Source organism: Vulpes lagopus, chromosome 7, assembly GCF_018345385.1.
Source record: "Vulpes lagopus strain Blue_001 chromosome 7, ASM1834538v1, whole genome shotgun sequence".
NCBI lineage: Eukaryota > Metazoa > Chordata > Mammalia > Carnivora > Canidae > Vulpes > Vulpes lagopus.
Genome location: NC_054830.1, coordinates 19,265,675 through 19,281,792, shown reverse-complemented (window position 1 = coordinate 19,281,792; position 16,118 = coordinate 19,265,675). Strand labels below are relative to the sequence as shown.

The following is a 16,118-nucleotide window of genomic DNA, read 5'->3' as shown; positions in this document are numbered from 1 at the left end:
TTCTCTGGTCTGAAGTCTGCCATTCCACCATTAAACCTGCGACTCCAGGCCTCGAGCCTGTTGAAGGTCGAGCCCCCGTAAGGGTCACCCGTGCGCCTGCCGTGGGCCGCGGAGCCCGGAACTCCCACCGCGGGCGCGCCGGAGAGGGGCGGGCGGGCGGAGGCTGGGGGCAGAGGCGCGCCCCGCGAGGTCGGCCCGGGGCTGGGGCAGGACGCGCGCGCACACGCGCCGCTCTCGGGGCTGCGCGGGGACGAGGGGCGCGCGGGCACGGGCGGGCGCGCGGCCGCGGCGGGGGCGCGCGGGGGCGGGCCGGCCGGGGAGGGAGGGGGAGGGGGAGGGGGAGGGGGAGGGGGAGGGCGGCGCCGGCAGGTTGGCGGCGGCCGCTATTTGAGCGCGGGTCCCGGGCCGGGCGCTCAGAGCGCTTCGAGTCAGCGCGGCGGAGAGGTCGCGGCGCGCGGCCCGCAGAGGCGCTGCGGCCCGGGCAGCCCGGGAGGCCCGGCGCGAGGGAGGCGGAGGAGGCGGAGGAGGCGGAGAGGCCGGCTTGCCGCCCGCTGCCCGCGCCCCCCCACCGGCCGCCGCCGCCCCCCCTCCCCGCGGCGCCGCATCTTGAATGGAAACATGGCGGTGCCGGCTTGGACCTGCGGCGCCTCTCGGCCCGGCCCGGCGCCGACTGCGCTCCCCTGGCCCGGCCGCGGCCCCCGGCCCGGCCCCGGCGCCCGGCGCCCGCCGTCCGGGCCCCCGCGCCCGCTGTCGCTGCTGCTGCCGCCGCTGCTGCTGCTGCCGCTGCTCGCCGCCCCCGGCGCGTCTGCCTACAGCTTCCCCCAGCAGCACACGTAAGTGGCCTCCTCGCCGGCCGCGGGACCCCGGCCGAGCCCCGCGCGCCCCTCCGCCCCCGGCCGCGCCGGTCCCTCCCCGCGCCGGGGCGGGGGCGCTGGGTCCGGCCGCCGGCTGCGCCCGGGGGCGGCGGCCCCGAGACCCGCGGACGGGCAGCCGCGGTGGCGGCCGCGGTCCCGGCGCTTCTGGCTGCGTCGCGAAACTTCCCCGCGGTGCCCCTTCTGTGCCCCCCCCAGCCCCCAGACGGGGCAGAGCAGCATCTGCAAACCTCGGGAAGGGCTGGGGGGCTTCCCCTGCCGCTGTCCCGCTGAGAGGGGAGCCTGAGGTTGGGTGGGGGGTGGCCGCGACCCCTGCCCGGCAGAGTTGGAGCCGCGCGTCCGCTCCACGTTTCCTCCCCAGTGGGAACCCGGCGCTTTTGAGCCAGAGGCGGAGGACACCTCCACACCTGTCTTGGTTGGCCTTTTCCTTTGACGGGAAGGACTGGATGCAGAGGGTGCAAGCACCTTCTTGCTGTGACCCGTGCCACCGAGGGGGTCAGTGTCCCTTGTGCTTGTCCCCTCGCTGCACCTGAGGGGAGGGTCCCCTGGAGAGCTGGGAGGTGAAGGTGCTGGGATGGGGGCAGAAAGTGAATGGCAGGGTGGACCCCTGCCTGCCTCTGCTGCTGCTGCCAACAAGGGGATAGCATCTCCTGGCCCTGCCAGCTTCTGCCGGTTTTCATGGTCCTTTTGAGCCTTCTCTCCCTCCCCAAGGGCCAGCAAACTTGGGCATCCTCCTCTGATGAGCTCAGCCAGATGTGTCTGGGGCTTGGAGTAGGCATTCCGTGCCCGTGGCCTCTAGGACAGCAGCTATTTCTGTGGGCACCATGCCCCAGACTTAGGTCAGTGCCCAGACACCTCTCACCCCTGTGGCTTTGGGCCGTGGTGACTGCCTTGCTGTCTGCTATCTGTCTCCAGGTCTGTGGAGCCACTTGTCCCTGGGATACTTCACCAGTAGCCAGGCCTGGGGTTTGGGAAATGAGTAGCTGGGCTGCCAGTGGCCAAGGGGAAGGTTCTGGCCTCAGGGAAGGGGAGAGGCTGACTCTGCGTCATTAGACCATTTCTGCCCAAGGGTAGGAGACCCCGGTTTTGCCTCAAAACCTGCCAACTCCAGCTGGTAGGTTCGCTCAGATGAGGGAAAAACAAACTCGGAAAGGCACTGCTGAGTGTCTCTTCATCTCGTCATTTCTTTCCTCATACAGCCTGGCTGTGCTCAGGCGGGTGATCAGTTGGCAAATTACAGGTGCCGCACGGACGTGTCCTCTGTCAACCGTCTGGATTTGTGTGTGTGTGTATGTGTTGTGGGGAGGGGGTGCTCAAGGAGAGGAGAATCATATGGAAGTTCAGGGCTTGTGGGTGCGTTATTGTCTTTTATTTGCTGTGATGAAAATGGACTTTAGCCACAATGTTTAAAAAAGAGCAAAAGCATTATTTTTTGTTGTTCTTTTTTCCTCAAAGCCAAGCCACAATATTTTTTTCCCTAGCCATTTTATAGCTCCTTGAATGAAGGTTTAAATAGATGTCTCTTTTCACCTCTTCCCACCTGGCCCCCTCTCCTTGCAATGGACCAGATGGCTGCTGGGCCTGCGTGGGTCTCCATTGGAAGGACAGTGTGAGACCCTGACCAGAGTGGACACCTGTCACTCTGTCCCCAGCAAGAAGAGGATGAGGCGGGTGTGATGGCAGCGGCACATTTCCAGCTGGACGCTCTTCTCTTGTCCGTAGAGTTGGAGCTAATTTGAGGGTTTGGGACATGTCTCGCAAACCATAATTAGAGAACGAGAGTGGGGGTGGGACAGGGGCTGCGCGGCTCTGAGGGTCCAGGGGGAAGTGACTAATGTGACGACGACACACAGGGTTTACCGTGACAGCCAGCGCCCTTCAGCTGCCCTGGTCCCGCAGATGCGGATGCCCATTGATCCTCACAAGGAGGAAGGGGAGGGAATGGAGTGAGGGCCCCTGCATGGCCAGCTGGAGCCGGGGCTTTTGGGGCTTTTGTCGAAGTCACATAAAAGGCTGAGGCGGCTGCCTGCCGTGGGGCTGCCTTGGGGGCAGATGACCTCCCTGAACTCTTCCTGGGTCAGCGGCCAGGCTAGGATGAGACTTTGATACAGGTGGCTTTCTGAGATGGGAAGTGGGAGCCTCATCGTCATGGCACTGGTGTGACGACCCCTGGGCGGAGAGGGCCCTAGGTGGGAAAGTCATCTCCTCATCTGCGTCTGGCAGAGCTCTGCGAGCCACTGGTTTTAAGCCAGTGTCGGTTTGGGGTCCGGTGGCCATTATTTCTGTGATTGCTGTGGCAGAGTGGCTCTGTGCCCATCAGGCGAGTGGACCGAGGCAGCAGTGAACCAAGGAGGGCAGAGGAGTTGCCGCTGGAGTGGTGACAGGGCTTGGGTTTTGGCAGCAGAGGGTGGGGGGAACTCCCTCACCCTGCCTGGACCTAAATCGGGGTTTCAAACGAGGAGGCCATGAGAGCAGGTACATGGGTGTGTACCCGTGCACTCGTATGTTTGGGGGTGAAGTTGGGGGAGGAGTCAGAGCACATTCTTCCCTTTTACCCACCTCCCCATTCCCAATTCTGCGCACTCCCGCCGTGGCCCTGAATGGCGAATGGCCACTGCTGCCTGCCGAGGGCAACTGCTTTGCCTCTCTCCGCGTCTTTCTCCCATGTGTCTTCTGGTCCCCTCCCCTGCCGCCTTCTGGGGCCCCCGCAGCCCCACTCCTCCATTTCCTTGCCCATCCCTCTCAGTGCTCTGTGACCGCCTCTTTTGGGGGAACCTCTGACCCCAGTTCTCTGGCATCCCTGGCTTCCTCCGTCGCCTGCTCTGTGGGGCCCTGGCTGAGTGCTGTGGGAGCCCCAGGCTGAGCTGCCTGGCTGGTCGCCCCCTCTTAGCCTCACTCTGTCGTGGTGACAGCACTGGCCAGCACTCCCTTCCTCTGGCAGGGTGAGTGGGGAGCTGAGAGCGGCCCGAGGGGTCTGAACCCACCTAGCAGATTAATGACAGCTGGAGTACGTGCTCTTTTTCCTGAGTGCCCACGACGGGGCATGCGTCAGTCTAGCTACGGTTAATGGTGGGTGACGTGTGCCTGTCTGGGCCTCGGAGCCCGTGCCTTCACCTCCCTGTGACTCTCCCTGTTAGAGGGAGGCAACATCACACATCTGGGTCCCCCATCTCCCCAACGACCTGCCGCAGCTTTTGCAGGAGGGAGGGGTGAGGCTTCACAGCCTGCTGCCACCACCACTGGTGTGCAGAGCTGCCAAGGGCTCATATCCCTCTTGGTGTAGAGACCCCGGGCTGCTGTTCCTGCTGTGCCCTACCCCTGTTGGGCACCTCCTTCTGGTGAGCCATGTCAGACTAACCCCTGAGAAGGTGGGGGAGCCATTCTTTAAGATGAGTCTCCTCATAATCTGTGGGCGAATCTCACTCTGGATTCTCAGTCACCCTGGTGTCCCCAAGGAGAGACTGACTCACAAGTAGAGTGAACACTTCAATACTCAGTGCCTCCTTTTCTCTGCTGCCTGTATGCAGGTGGGCACTGTCAGCTTCTGGCACCTCAGATGTGTCTGGGGGACCCTGCCAGCTCCTGAGAGGAGGCAGTTTGGGGACATGCTGGGTGTCAGGTGTAGGCCCAGCAGGCTCAAGCGTTGGCCTCCAGAGCTGACCCTCTTGTTGGGATGACCTTGCTTCAGTTTCCCCAGCTGAGATAATAGAACCTGCTTAAGAGGCTGGTGGTGAGAATTCCTGTGAGGGGACATAGACCTCTGAGGGGTGGGGAGGCTTCCACGGGTGGGCACCGGGACACCTGTTATAAACGTCAGCATCTGGCCCTAATGCTGCAGCCAGACAGGCCTCTGCCCACCAGCCTTTTCACATTGTTCTCAAGGGCTGAGCACCTCCTATCCTGCTTTGCTGGTGATTCCCCTCATCACTGCATGCTTTGTTGAGGGGTTTAAATACCTCTTTCAAGGTCTCATACCCACACCTTCTAAAGGCTTCTGGGTTGTACCCACCTAAATAGGTCTCATACCCACACCTTCTAAAGGCTCAGACTGTACCCACCTATGTAGGGTATCAGCTCCTGGAGGACAGACTCTGGGCCACCTCCCTCCTTCCCTCCCTGAGCCCAGCTTAACTGTGGTGGGTAGCATCACCAGGCTAATAGTGGGCCTCCTCTCAGTAAGCTCAGGCCAGGCCCTTAGCTACATTACTACCTTGGCTTCAAAACCTGGGCTCATGCCCGTTCCACAGATGAGGACACTGAGACTCAGAAAGATGAAGGCCCTGCCCAAAGCCCCACAATTTCTGAAAGCAGCCCTCGGAGAGGACTGATTGGTCTAGATGCTTAGCTGCCCTGCCAGGGGCCTGGGCACATCTGAGCAGTAGGCCCAGGAAGTTGGGGGTGGGGACCCAAAACCTGGGTCTTTGGATGAAAATGAAGAGGCCTAAGACCTGTGAGGCGGTGTGCCTAGGCCTTCCAGCTGTAACCTTTCTTGCACTGTCGCTTTGCTCTTCCAAGTCTTAGACAACCTGGGCGGGCGGCGGGGGGGTTTCTTCCTTGCCCCAAGGCTGCCCTGCCGGCCCACTTCCACCCTCTTCCACACATACACACGTGATCATGGGGCCCCCAACTCAGGTGTTCTTCTTTTCCAAGGCTTTGAGTCATCTACCAGACCTGCCTGGTATGGGGGGTTGGGCAGGAGGGGCTCCCATTGCAAGATGCCAAAATGCCATCTCCCCCTCCAGATTCCAGTATGATTCTGGAGAGAAAGGGCATGGGGGTGGTTAATGGAAACCTGAGGCTGGATCCTCTAGTCCGTTGGGGGTTTTGTCAGCCCCGAGGGGACTTCAGAGGACTCGCGCTTTATAGACTTTAGTGGTTTTCATGCTCCAAGGACTGGTGTGGCCTGGGGGGCTACGAAACTCTTCAAGGGCCAGCTGGAGGTTTTGGGGGTCAAATTAGGCAGGCCTGTGGGATGAGCCTATCTGGCAGGTAGTGGTGTGTGTGGGTGGGGGCTGGTCTCTTTCTCCTTCCCCTTCCAGTACCCCTGCCCTGCTGCTGTCCTTGCAGTCTTCTAGATTGAGATCTGCCTCAGGAACTGGTGACCTGTGTCTTTAAGTGAGTGGGCTTAGGGCCTCAGGTGGGGGCAGGGTACATCAAGGTCTGGGGTACTATGAAGGCAAGGGTGGGGGGCTTTCCCACTGCTGGCTACAATTCCTTCAGCCAACTGGGGAGCTTCTGTTCATGTCAGGTTGGTTTTTTTTTTTTTTCCTCTGGTGCCTACTGTCTAAACAAGAAGCTACAGAATCAATATTCGTATTCCCAGAGGGAGGTGTATGTGTGGTTTTTGCTTTTTTTTTCTTTTCCCTTCCTCTCTTGTTCTGTGTAACCTAAAGAGCCTTCCGAGTTGCCTGTGGCTAAGGTCGGTGGGGGAGTTGGCAGTGCAGGTGACCACCAATGGATTGGGATGCCCCTGGGGGGGCCACAGGGATCTCTTAGAACTACCCAAAAGGAGTCAAGGATGCTGTCATTCAGGCCCACACAGTCTGAGCCCTACTTTATGCAGGCACAACCCCGGGGCTTGACTCTGTCTGGTCCTGCCCTGCCACTATGGGACTTAGGTCATAGGTTTGGTGTCCCTGGGCCTGATCCTGCTTGTGGGCCACCTAGTCCCTTTCCCATCTGAGCTGGGCCCCCTCCTTCTGGGCCTGGGCTGGTCCGCCTGGCTTCTGGCTGCTGTGTGTGCTAGTGCCTGAGCCTGTGGGGGATGGAACTTCACGGAGTAGGAGACCCTGTCTAGCTTAGGATTAGGTGAGGGAAATCTTCAGATGGGGGGCTTGGGGGCCCTTGCCTCGGGTTAGCCTGGTTCTGGGAGGGACCTCTGTCAAAGGTATTTCCAGCCCAATCCTGTCAGCTCGGTGGCTTGTATGCCAGTGACCTTGGACAAGGCCCCTCTCCTCCCCCTGGGCCTCAGTTTCTTTTCCAGGGCTCCACTGACTGACATCCCCATGTCCTAGGAAGATAGGCTCAGGGTCTTCCTTTCCTATTCACGCTGTGTTCTCGCTGCAGAGTGAGGCCTGACCCCCCCAGCCCCGCCAGACCCTCCCTCCGCCGGCGGGAGGGGCACGCACCTCACATACTGGCCTCTGGCCACACCTTGGGTATCTGGAAGCTGCTTCTCAGACTGACCCACTTTGAGCTCTAATCAACCTAATTGTTTAGCAGAGAGGGAGGGGCATGGGAAATCTTCCCTGCTGGTCATTAACCAGCTCTCCCCACCTTGGAAATGACTCTGTTAAACGAAGGGGAAAGGAGTGGTAAGAGGGGGGAGTTGTCCCCTCTGCCTTCCTTCACTGCCCTGTGTAGCTGGTGGGTCCCTGGCTCCCACCTTGATGCCTTCCTTGCCTGCCAGCCAAATCTCTCTGAATGAGCGCCCTGCTTGGTGCACCCTCAGGCTCTGTCACACCTCTCACCAGCTGTGCGACCTTGGGGACTTCCTCGGCCTTTCTGGGTCTTGGGGCCTCATCTGTAAAATAGGGTTCCCTTGAGCGTGCTGCCTCACAGGGCTGGGGTATGAAAGGTCCCAGGGGACGGGCCTGGCCCCGGGGAGTACATGATAAGGTTGTGTGGATCCTGACTTGATCTGCTACGGTTCTCAGCCCAGCCAGGCCCACCCTCTCAAGTGCCAGAAACCTCTCCTGTCACCCACAGCACCCATGGCACCTCCAGGCCCTATAAGCACCTGACACGCAGCTGTAGTTTCTATGTCTTTCCTCCTGTGCTTGGCCCTTGCCTTGGGCTATGTGTGGATGTATCTAAGAGTATGCTCTTGTGTGTGTTTGTGCACATGTGTTGGGTGTGCTCACGTGAACACATACTTGTGTGAATGTCCACTTGTACACGAAGATGTGCTTGTGTGGGTGTGTGTGCATGTGCATATGTGTCCCTGTGTGCGTGTGCTGGCATATTGTTTGTGTGCACATGTGCAGGTATGTGTGCATGTATGTGCTCATGTGTATACATAGGTGCAGGTGTGCATGAACAGGAGCAGAAACATGGGTGTGTGTTGTGCATGTGTGCATATGCAGACGCATGGTTCATCTCTCTGTACCCAGGACGTGCTCTCAGTGCCCCCTCCCGCACCCGCCTTTGAAGTTAATGCCACAGCTGGCTGGGCAAATGCTGGCAGCGGGAAATAAAGCAGCCTGGTTGTTAGGGCCAGTGTTTTGCAAACTTTTATGTCAGGAACAGCCCGAGTTAAGGCTGATCTGGAAAGTTTGATCATCTACCAACTGGCTCGATGACAGTCTGTGAAGGAAACACACAGGCTGCAGTGCATCCTTGGAATTCAAATTTTTGCAGATTGAGTGGTATTTAGATGCACTGGAGGACTTGGGACTCAGAGGAGCTTGGTGAGTCCTCTATGAAGTGAAGCATCTTTGCAGACAGACCTTCCCTTGTGGGGAATGTGAAGGGTAGGCAGGGAGGTTGGGTAGTGAGAGTGGGAACCCTTGCTCTGTGACCTTGGGCTGGCATTTTCCCCCTCTTGGAGTGGGTGCTTCTCATTTGCACGGCAAAGGGAGGGAGACTGGCATCCTTGGAACATCTGCTGTAGGTCTAGGGTTCTCACCCCTAGGAAGATATTTGTGCAGTCAGTTGCTGGCATGATTTGGGGTACAGTAGCTCGATGATCCCCATATGTTTCTCTAGTTAGGGCACCTCCCATGAAGTCTCTTCCTTCCAAGGATGAATTTTTGTCTACTGGGTGCTGGCCCTTGGGGCTGCTGTGTGCCCAGCTGAGCTCTGGCCCTGATATGAAGGGTTCTGACATGGGTTCTGATGTCTGAGCGGATCATAAGTTTTGCTTTCCTGGCATTCTCAGGGTGTGTTGTCAGTACTGGGGTATCCCAATGTCCTCGGCATTTTGGGAGGGAGCTTCTGCAAAAAGCAGAAGTGACTGAGAAGGGCTCTGGAGCCTGCAGGGCCAGTGGGGGTTCCCGTTGGGGGCACTGTCTCCTTGGGTAGTATGGACTTTGCATGGTTCCTTGTCTCGGGAAGGACATATCCCAACCACAGAAGCCTCTGGGGACCCAGGCACCTCCATTTTAAGACAAGGAAGCTGATGTCTGAGATGGCAGAGAGGAACCTTCAAGCCCTACGTGTCTTCGCTTACACAAACCCTGTGGATAGGGCTCAGTCCCCAGTGCTCAATACAGGCTGCTCAAAGAATGATCCCAGCTTAGCTGCCCTTGCACTATCACATACAACTGGTTCTCTTGATAAAAAACATCCCTGGGGTGTCTGAGTGGCTCAGTCAGTGTAGCATCCTACTTTTGATTTCGGCTCAGGTCATGATCTCAGGGTCATGAGATCAAGCATCAAGCTGGGCATGGAGCCTTCCTAAGATTCTCTCTCTCCCTCTCCCTCTGTCCCTCCACTTCTCTCTCTCCCTCTCTAAAAAACAAACAAACAAAAACAGTCATCATCATCATCATCCCTGACATGGGATGCAGGAGCAATTTGAAGCCTCCTCTGGCAAATCCTTTTTTTTTTTTTTCTAAATATTTTATTTATTGGGGCATCCAGGTGGCTCTGTCATCTGCCTTTGGCTCAGGTTATGATCCCAGAGTCCTGGGATCCAGTCCCCATCCAGCTTCCTGCTCAGTGTGGAGTCTACTTCTCCTTCTCCCTTGGCCCTCCCCTCAGTTTATGCTTTGTCTCTTGCTTTCTCTCTTTCTTTCTTTCTTTTTTTTTTAATTTTTATTTATTTATGATAGTCACACAGAGAGAGAGAGAGGCAGAGACACAGGCAGAGGGAGAAGCAGGCTCCATGCACCGGGAGCCCGACGTGGGATTCGATCCTGGGTCTCCAGGATCGCACCCTGGGCCAAAGGCAGGCGCTAAACCGCTGCGCCACCCAGGGATCCCTCCTCTGGCAAATCCTATAGAGCAGGGTGCCTGTGTGGTATGAGGCTCCCAACTCCTGGTCTTCCTCTGGGACAGACGTTGGTGCCTCCCTGCCATTTTAGAGTCAGCAAGGCTTTCAGGGTACCCTCGGAAAGGACAGCTTTGTCGCTAGGCAGGCAGGAATGGCCTGGTGTGTTCCTGAGATGGGTAGAGGCCCCTGCTCTGCTTCGAGTTCCCAGCCTGACGTGGCATTTTAGCCTTGATAACTTCCCTCTGCAGCCCCGTGTTCTTTGCCTGCCGGCGCCGCCTAAAATGCTGTATTTGAAGCCTTAAAGGTCAGGCCTGGTGCTGCTACCAGTTCCAACAAACAAACAACAAAACAACCCACCTCAGCCCTGCCCCCAGCTTCATTTATTAGAAAAGAGAAATGAGCTGGTGAAACAGGCTTCTGTGCTGATGGCTGTCACAGATGGACGTTTCTCTTTTCTCCTTGTGAGCTGAGGCTGGGGTGGGTGGGGGGAAAACCTGAAGACTTCCCTTCTTTTCCTGGACCCCCTGGCATGCTGCAGTGTCTCCTGCTGAGGGGTAGTGATAACCTTGCACCCCAGAAGCCTACTGTGGGCAGAGCCCCATTTCCCAGGCCAGCATTGAGGCTGCTTGGGCAGGCTCTAGTCTCTGGCCACTAGCCCTGTGACTCTCCAGGCTCCAGCCAGGCCCAGCCACTTGCAGATCCTAGTAGGAGCTCTGGCCTTTGTACCTCCTGGCCCTTGGTCATCATGGTCTGTCAAGCTGGTCTGTTCAACCCAAGTACTGAGGCAAAGAGCCCTTCTGACCCATGCCTGCCTCTGGCTTCCCAGCCCTTTGTGGGCCTTTCTGACAACCCTATGCCCCAGTGTATAGGGCCCTTCCAGGAGTAGGCACTGGGCTGACTACTACCCCTCCAAAATGTGAGTCTGAAGAGTACATTTGGCTACTACTACGAAAAGGAGTTTTTGCATACACCATGGCGACTACAGCATGATGATTTTTTTCATTGTGGTTAGTCCTTTTATCCTCTGATAGGGAGGCCAGAGCTGTCATTAAGGACTGAGTCCACCCCTGCACTCTGCCTGACTGGCCTCACTTTTAGTGGGTCTATTCTTGGCCAACTCCCCTCGTGACAACATGATGGCTGCCATAGCTCCAGGCATCACAGGTACTAGACAATAGGAGTAAGGGAGATACTGGATTCCTCTTAAGAAGCCAGGAAACCTGGCTCAGAAGCCCCTAGCCAACTTCACCTCACAACTCATTGGTTAGCACTTGGGTCACATGTCCACTCTAAACCAATCACTGGCAAGGGAGAAAGTGTACTGTGATTGGCTCTGGCTAATCAGGATTTACCCTTGAGCAAAGGATGGGGTCACCTTGGGGCTGGAGGCAGGAGAGATGCTTACAGACTTGGGTTTTGTTAGCAAGAAGCGGGGAGTAATGGAGAATAGGAAGCAATTTCTACTCCAAGATCAGACCAGAGGCCTAAACATGGGATGGGGGTGAGGAAGAAGGTGGGAGGGAAGCACAGGGGAAGGGAAGGGGCATGTCCATCCTCAAGGAAACATTGTTAGGAAAGTGGTTATTTTAACCACATCACCAATCACTATGAGCTGGGCCCTGAGTAATGTGTTTCATGTATCCTATCCAGTGAGATCAATCCATTTTTATTCCCATTTGATGAACAAGAAAAATTGAGGTTCAGCAGGGCTGAGTGATGCTGAAATCACACAGATAGTAGTGGAGGCAGGATTCCTACTCCAGTACTCAGGTCTGAGCACCCAGCCACAGCCTCACATGGCCCTCCTGCAGCCCACCTCCTCCTTCAGGCTTTCTCCCATTAGCCAGCTGGGAGCTGACAGTACTGTGATCACCCATGTGGACAGGTAGCAGGGGAGCAGGACAGTCTAGATTCACTCCCCCCATGCCCCCACCACTCTACCTACCCTTTACCCTCCATCTTCCCACTTGCTCCATCCCCCAACTCCCACCCATCCCTGGTGGTGCCTGGATTTACCCATGGGAGACTCAGAGGCAGCAAGGTCAAGTATTTAAGCCAGACCCTGGCTGCTGAAGTGCCCAGAAACCTCAGGAGATTGTGCTGTAGGGCCTGGGCCTCCCCTTGCCCTTCCTCCCTCTGTCGGTGTCCTCCTACCCCACCCTATCCTTGGTCTGTGTCCAGCTCACTGTGGGAGTCTGTGCAAGCCACTGCCCTCCTCTGAGCCTCAGGGTCCTCATTATTCCTGGGACCCCCCCCCCCCAGATTGATGGATCCTTCTTCAGCTGAGGATGATGCTCTCCTGATACTCCATCTGTGTGGCTCTCCTCTCTGTCCTCCCCTGTAAGCTGGTGCTGTGGAGACCATAGCCAAGGGGGCTGCTTTTTTTTTTTTTTTTAAGGTTTTATTTATTTATTCAGGAGAGACACACAGAGAGAGAGAGAGAGAGAGGGGCAGAGACACAGGAGCCCGACGAGGGACTCAATGCCAGGACTCGATCCTGGGTCTCCAGGATCACACCCTGGGCTGAAGGCAGAGCTAAACTGCTGAGCCACCTGGGCTGCCCGAGGGGGGGCTGCTTCTCATGGGCCTAGGAGTGGGCCCAGGAGGGGATCTCTGCCCTCAGGACTGAGTACCCACCAGGATAGCAGCCATCACTTTCCATGGGGGTGTAACAAACAGCTACTGTGAGCCAAACGTGGAGTAAGCCAGGGAGCGGTCAAATGGGCTGCAAAGGGCCTGCCTGTGGTCCAACTGACCTCTGCCTGTCCCTTAGTGATTGACTGGGAGTCACTGTTCCCCAGAGCCTCCCCTGACTTTCCCTTGTGGGTCAGAGGCTCCCTAGGCTGCCTGAAGGTTCCCCTATTCTTGTCTTGCTGTAGACCTTGCTGCCTACCCTTCGAGGCTGTGTGCCCAGGAGAGGCAGGGGCAGGGCCACTGCTCAGTAAATGAACTCAGTAAATGTTCACCAAACAGAGTCTACACAGGTATCTACAGACCAAGCTAGTTGTGTCTTTGGAAGCTGGAGTAACTAAGGTCTAGGACAGGGCCTCCATATGGGCCTGGCTTTGCTGGTGCCAAAAGGCAAAGGCCATTCTACACACCCTCCTGTGGCTCTCTCACAAGGAATTGTCCCAGCTCAGGGGGCTGACTCTAAGGTCTGCCCTTAGGGGAGAGGGGGAGGTGGGGTCCAGGAACCCATGAGACTATGTTATTTAATTGGATGGGGGCAGGGCCTAGGTACCAGTATCTTCCAGAGCCACCCAGGTGAGCCAAGGTAGAGAAGCATGGCCATAGGGAATAGGAAAGTAAACACAGGACCCTCCCCTCTGCCACCCACCCCACCCCACCTCCACAGCAAGGGAGACAGAGGCTTCCAGGCAGAAGGGGTAGGGGCTGGCATACTGGTTCTGGGGAGTCTCCTGGTTGTGGTGCCTCTGGAAACTGTCTGTTCCCAGGTTCCTCTGCATGTGGCCAGTGGCCAGAGTCTGTGGCCTGTCTCAGGGAGATCACCAGGCCTCCTCAGCTGAGTGCCCCTACTCCCTCCTGACATGCTCTTGCCTCATGCACCCTGCTGACTACTCCATAACCTGCCCATGTTTCAGAGCCCCCCTCCTGACCACCCCTTCCCGCCTGAGTCCACTTAGCTGTGTGCTGGGCCTGCTTTCTGGGAGCTCAGTCTGTGGGGGAGACCGTCAGTGAAGACGAAATGGAAGCAAGGCTGAATAATAACTATGCGTGACTGGTGCTCCAAGCAGCATCCAAGGGGTGAAGAGAGAGACATTGCCTCCAGTAGTGGTGGGGGAGGTGGGGCAGGGCTCATTTTCCAGATGGAGTTCAGGCGTCCTCAGGGTCTCTGCCATTCCCATGATCCTGGGCCTCCCCCAGTCAGGGCTGTGGAGGCTGGGGAGAGCACTCACACCCACTTTCCTCTGAGAGAAAGCCCCCCCCCCACCCCCGCAAGGACAGGGGCAGGGGTGTGGTAGGGGAGGGGTTTGCCCCTACAGATCCAGCCCAGTTTCTGAAGCTCCAGGCAGGCTCCATCTGTGTCCTGCTGCACACCTAGCACCCAGGACACCTTGGGCTGTGCACTGCTTGCGACTGGGGCCCTGCGGCACTGAGTTCCGTGGCACAGAGCAGCTGGAGAGGGGTGGCAGGGAACAATCCCAGAGACCGTTAAGTGGGGGTGATTTACATGGTTTCTGAGCCAGCGCCTGAGGAAATAAATTCACAGGTGATTTCCAGATTGGTGGCGTATGGAGGCCGTTACTCTAACATGCAGAAGGGTGGGGACTCCCTGAGGCTTCCAGAGGGACCCAGAGCCATGGACTCTACTGACCTTGTTGCACCTGCCTGCTGCTTGCTAGAAAACCTGGTCAAGGAGGTGGGAATTGAGAAGGAGAGAAGCTATGGGTCCTAAAAAGAGTCCCAAATATGATTTTGTTTGAGTCATTTTTGTGCCTCAGTTTCCTAATCTTTAAAATGGGATCATATTTCTTGGATTTTTCTAGCTGTGAGTATAGAGCATCCAGTCTTTTAGCCAATGCTTTCTGAGCACCTGCTATGTGCCTGGCCCTGTACTCAAGAGGTAGTGTTTTTGTGACAGTTTTTATGACAGTCGAAAACATCAGGGAACTTGTGAGTGCTTTGCACTTGCGGGCACCTCTGGCTGGAGTGGCAGCAGGAGGGTCTTACTGCTGGAGCCCCATCTAGCCTGTGCAGATAATAATACTGTTCTCCCCCCCCAAAAAAAATACTGTTCCCAATCCCTAATGTACATTGAGCTGAGATTCAGGGCTCTTTGCTGGCTCCAGCCAGGGGGCTCGGGGGAGAGGGTGGGCTGGGGGAGGTGTCAAGGTCACAAGTTACAAAGTATGGGGCAGTGTTGGGATGCCCAGGGCAGGAGGCTCTGCACCAGGGCCTGGTTGTTAGTCTGGAATGAATGAGTAAATAGAGACTGAGCACTCCCCTGCCAGTCTGTTCCCCATTCTCCCCTGCCCAGAGGGCCCACCTTCCCTGGGTACTTCCAGACCCATGCAGCCCGGGGGGCCTACTTCTCCCAGATGGAGAGATCCCAGAGGGTGGGGGCCAAGTGTTAAGCACCTCTCCCAGCAGGACAAGTAGTAGGTAATCTTGTGTTAAGCCCAATTTACAAAGTTGCTGGGCAGCCACTCTGAACCCTGTTTTTCTCATCTGAGAAATGGGGAGAGGCAGACTGGCTGGGTGAATGTGAACTGGGCTGGTAAACATAGGGCAGATACCCTTGCAAGTCAGTGAGGAGGGACACAAGGGCCTTGCTCTCCTTATCTCCCCACTGTCAGGAGCCCACCACCCTCCACCCTTTGGTACATGGAAGTGCTCCCCATGTACTTGAGGTGGGAATTCTGCCAGGCTCTGTGTGGGAGAGCAGCCTGCTTTGGTGCTCACGCTTGTTCTGTGTGTTCACAGGACGTCGCTGTGGGCAGAGTTGTTGGGCTTTGCACGTGCTGCACCTGTCAGGACTGCACACCAGCTCTGTAGTGCTACCTTCACCTGGCCAGACCCCTGGGTTGGGTCAGGCCCTTTGACACGCATCCCACCCCTCAAGGCTCGCTAGACTCCTCTTCTCTCCACTCATCGGGTCTGAATCCAGTCAGACGTCCATCCTTTCTGCTTGAATGTCAAGCTCCTGAGGGCAGGCCCAAATCTGCCCTGGCCACCACTGTATCCCGGGACCCAGCCTGCAGCCTGGTGCAGGAACCATCTGAATGAATGAATGGAGAGGGAGGGAGCAAGCTATTGGGGAATTTGCAGAAGGTTGGAAACACCTGCAGAGTATGTTGTCGGTGATAAGCCCTGCCGGGTTTGCCTCTCCTCCAGCCAGCCCCCAGGACAACTCAGGCTTACCAGGCAGAGTGGCTCATATTGGCCTGGGCACCTCCCTGGGGCTCCTCAGAAGGAGGTGCTGCTGCTGAAGTGGCCTCTGAACCCCCCTCCTTGCTGTAGCCACGGATCCGGCACAGCACAGCCCGCAGAGAGGATTTGCATTGCTAAAGGATTCACCACAGAGCACCTGTGAGGAACCAGCCCAAAGCATGTCAAGGCGGGTTGAGCACTCACATTCGATTTACATGCAGCTTCGAGCCTCTGAGAAGCCAGGGACTAGCGAGAAGCAAATCCCAGAGGAAGTGGGCTTCCCCCCCCCCCCCCCCCCCCCCCCCCCCCCCCCCCGGCCCTGACTTAGTCCAAGCTCCCTGGGGTGGGACAGCATGACTAGGATAGGACTGCTCTGGGGAGAGGGTAAGAACTTCCCAGTTACACCCAGCTTTGGCTTG

At 57.2% G+C, this 16,118-nt stretch overlaps 1 protein-coding gene across 8 annotated transcripts in view; it reads left to right on the top strand.

Moving 5' to 3' along the window:
* Positions 1-362: 362 nt before the first annotated feature.
* The window catches only part of CACNA2D2 (calcium voltage-gated channel auxiliary subunit alpha2delta 2), a 139,689-nt gene continuing 123,933 nt past the window's right edge, over positions 363-16,118 (top strand). For all 8 annotated transcript variants that reach the window (XM_041761257.1, XM_041761254.1, XM_041761255.1 and 5 more), the window contains exon 1: positions 363-833. In XM_041761257.1, the coding sequence (XP_041617191.1) occupies positions 619-833 (215 nt within the window). In that variant the 5' untranslated portion in view covers positions 363-618. The remainder of the gene's footprint in view (positions 834-16,118) is intronic.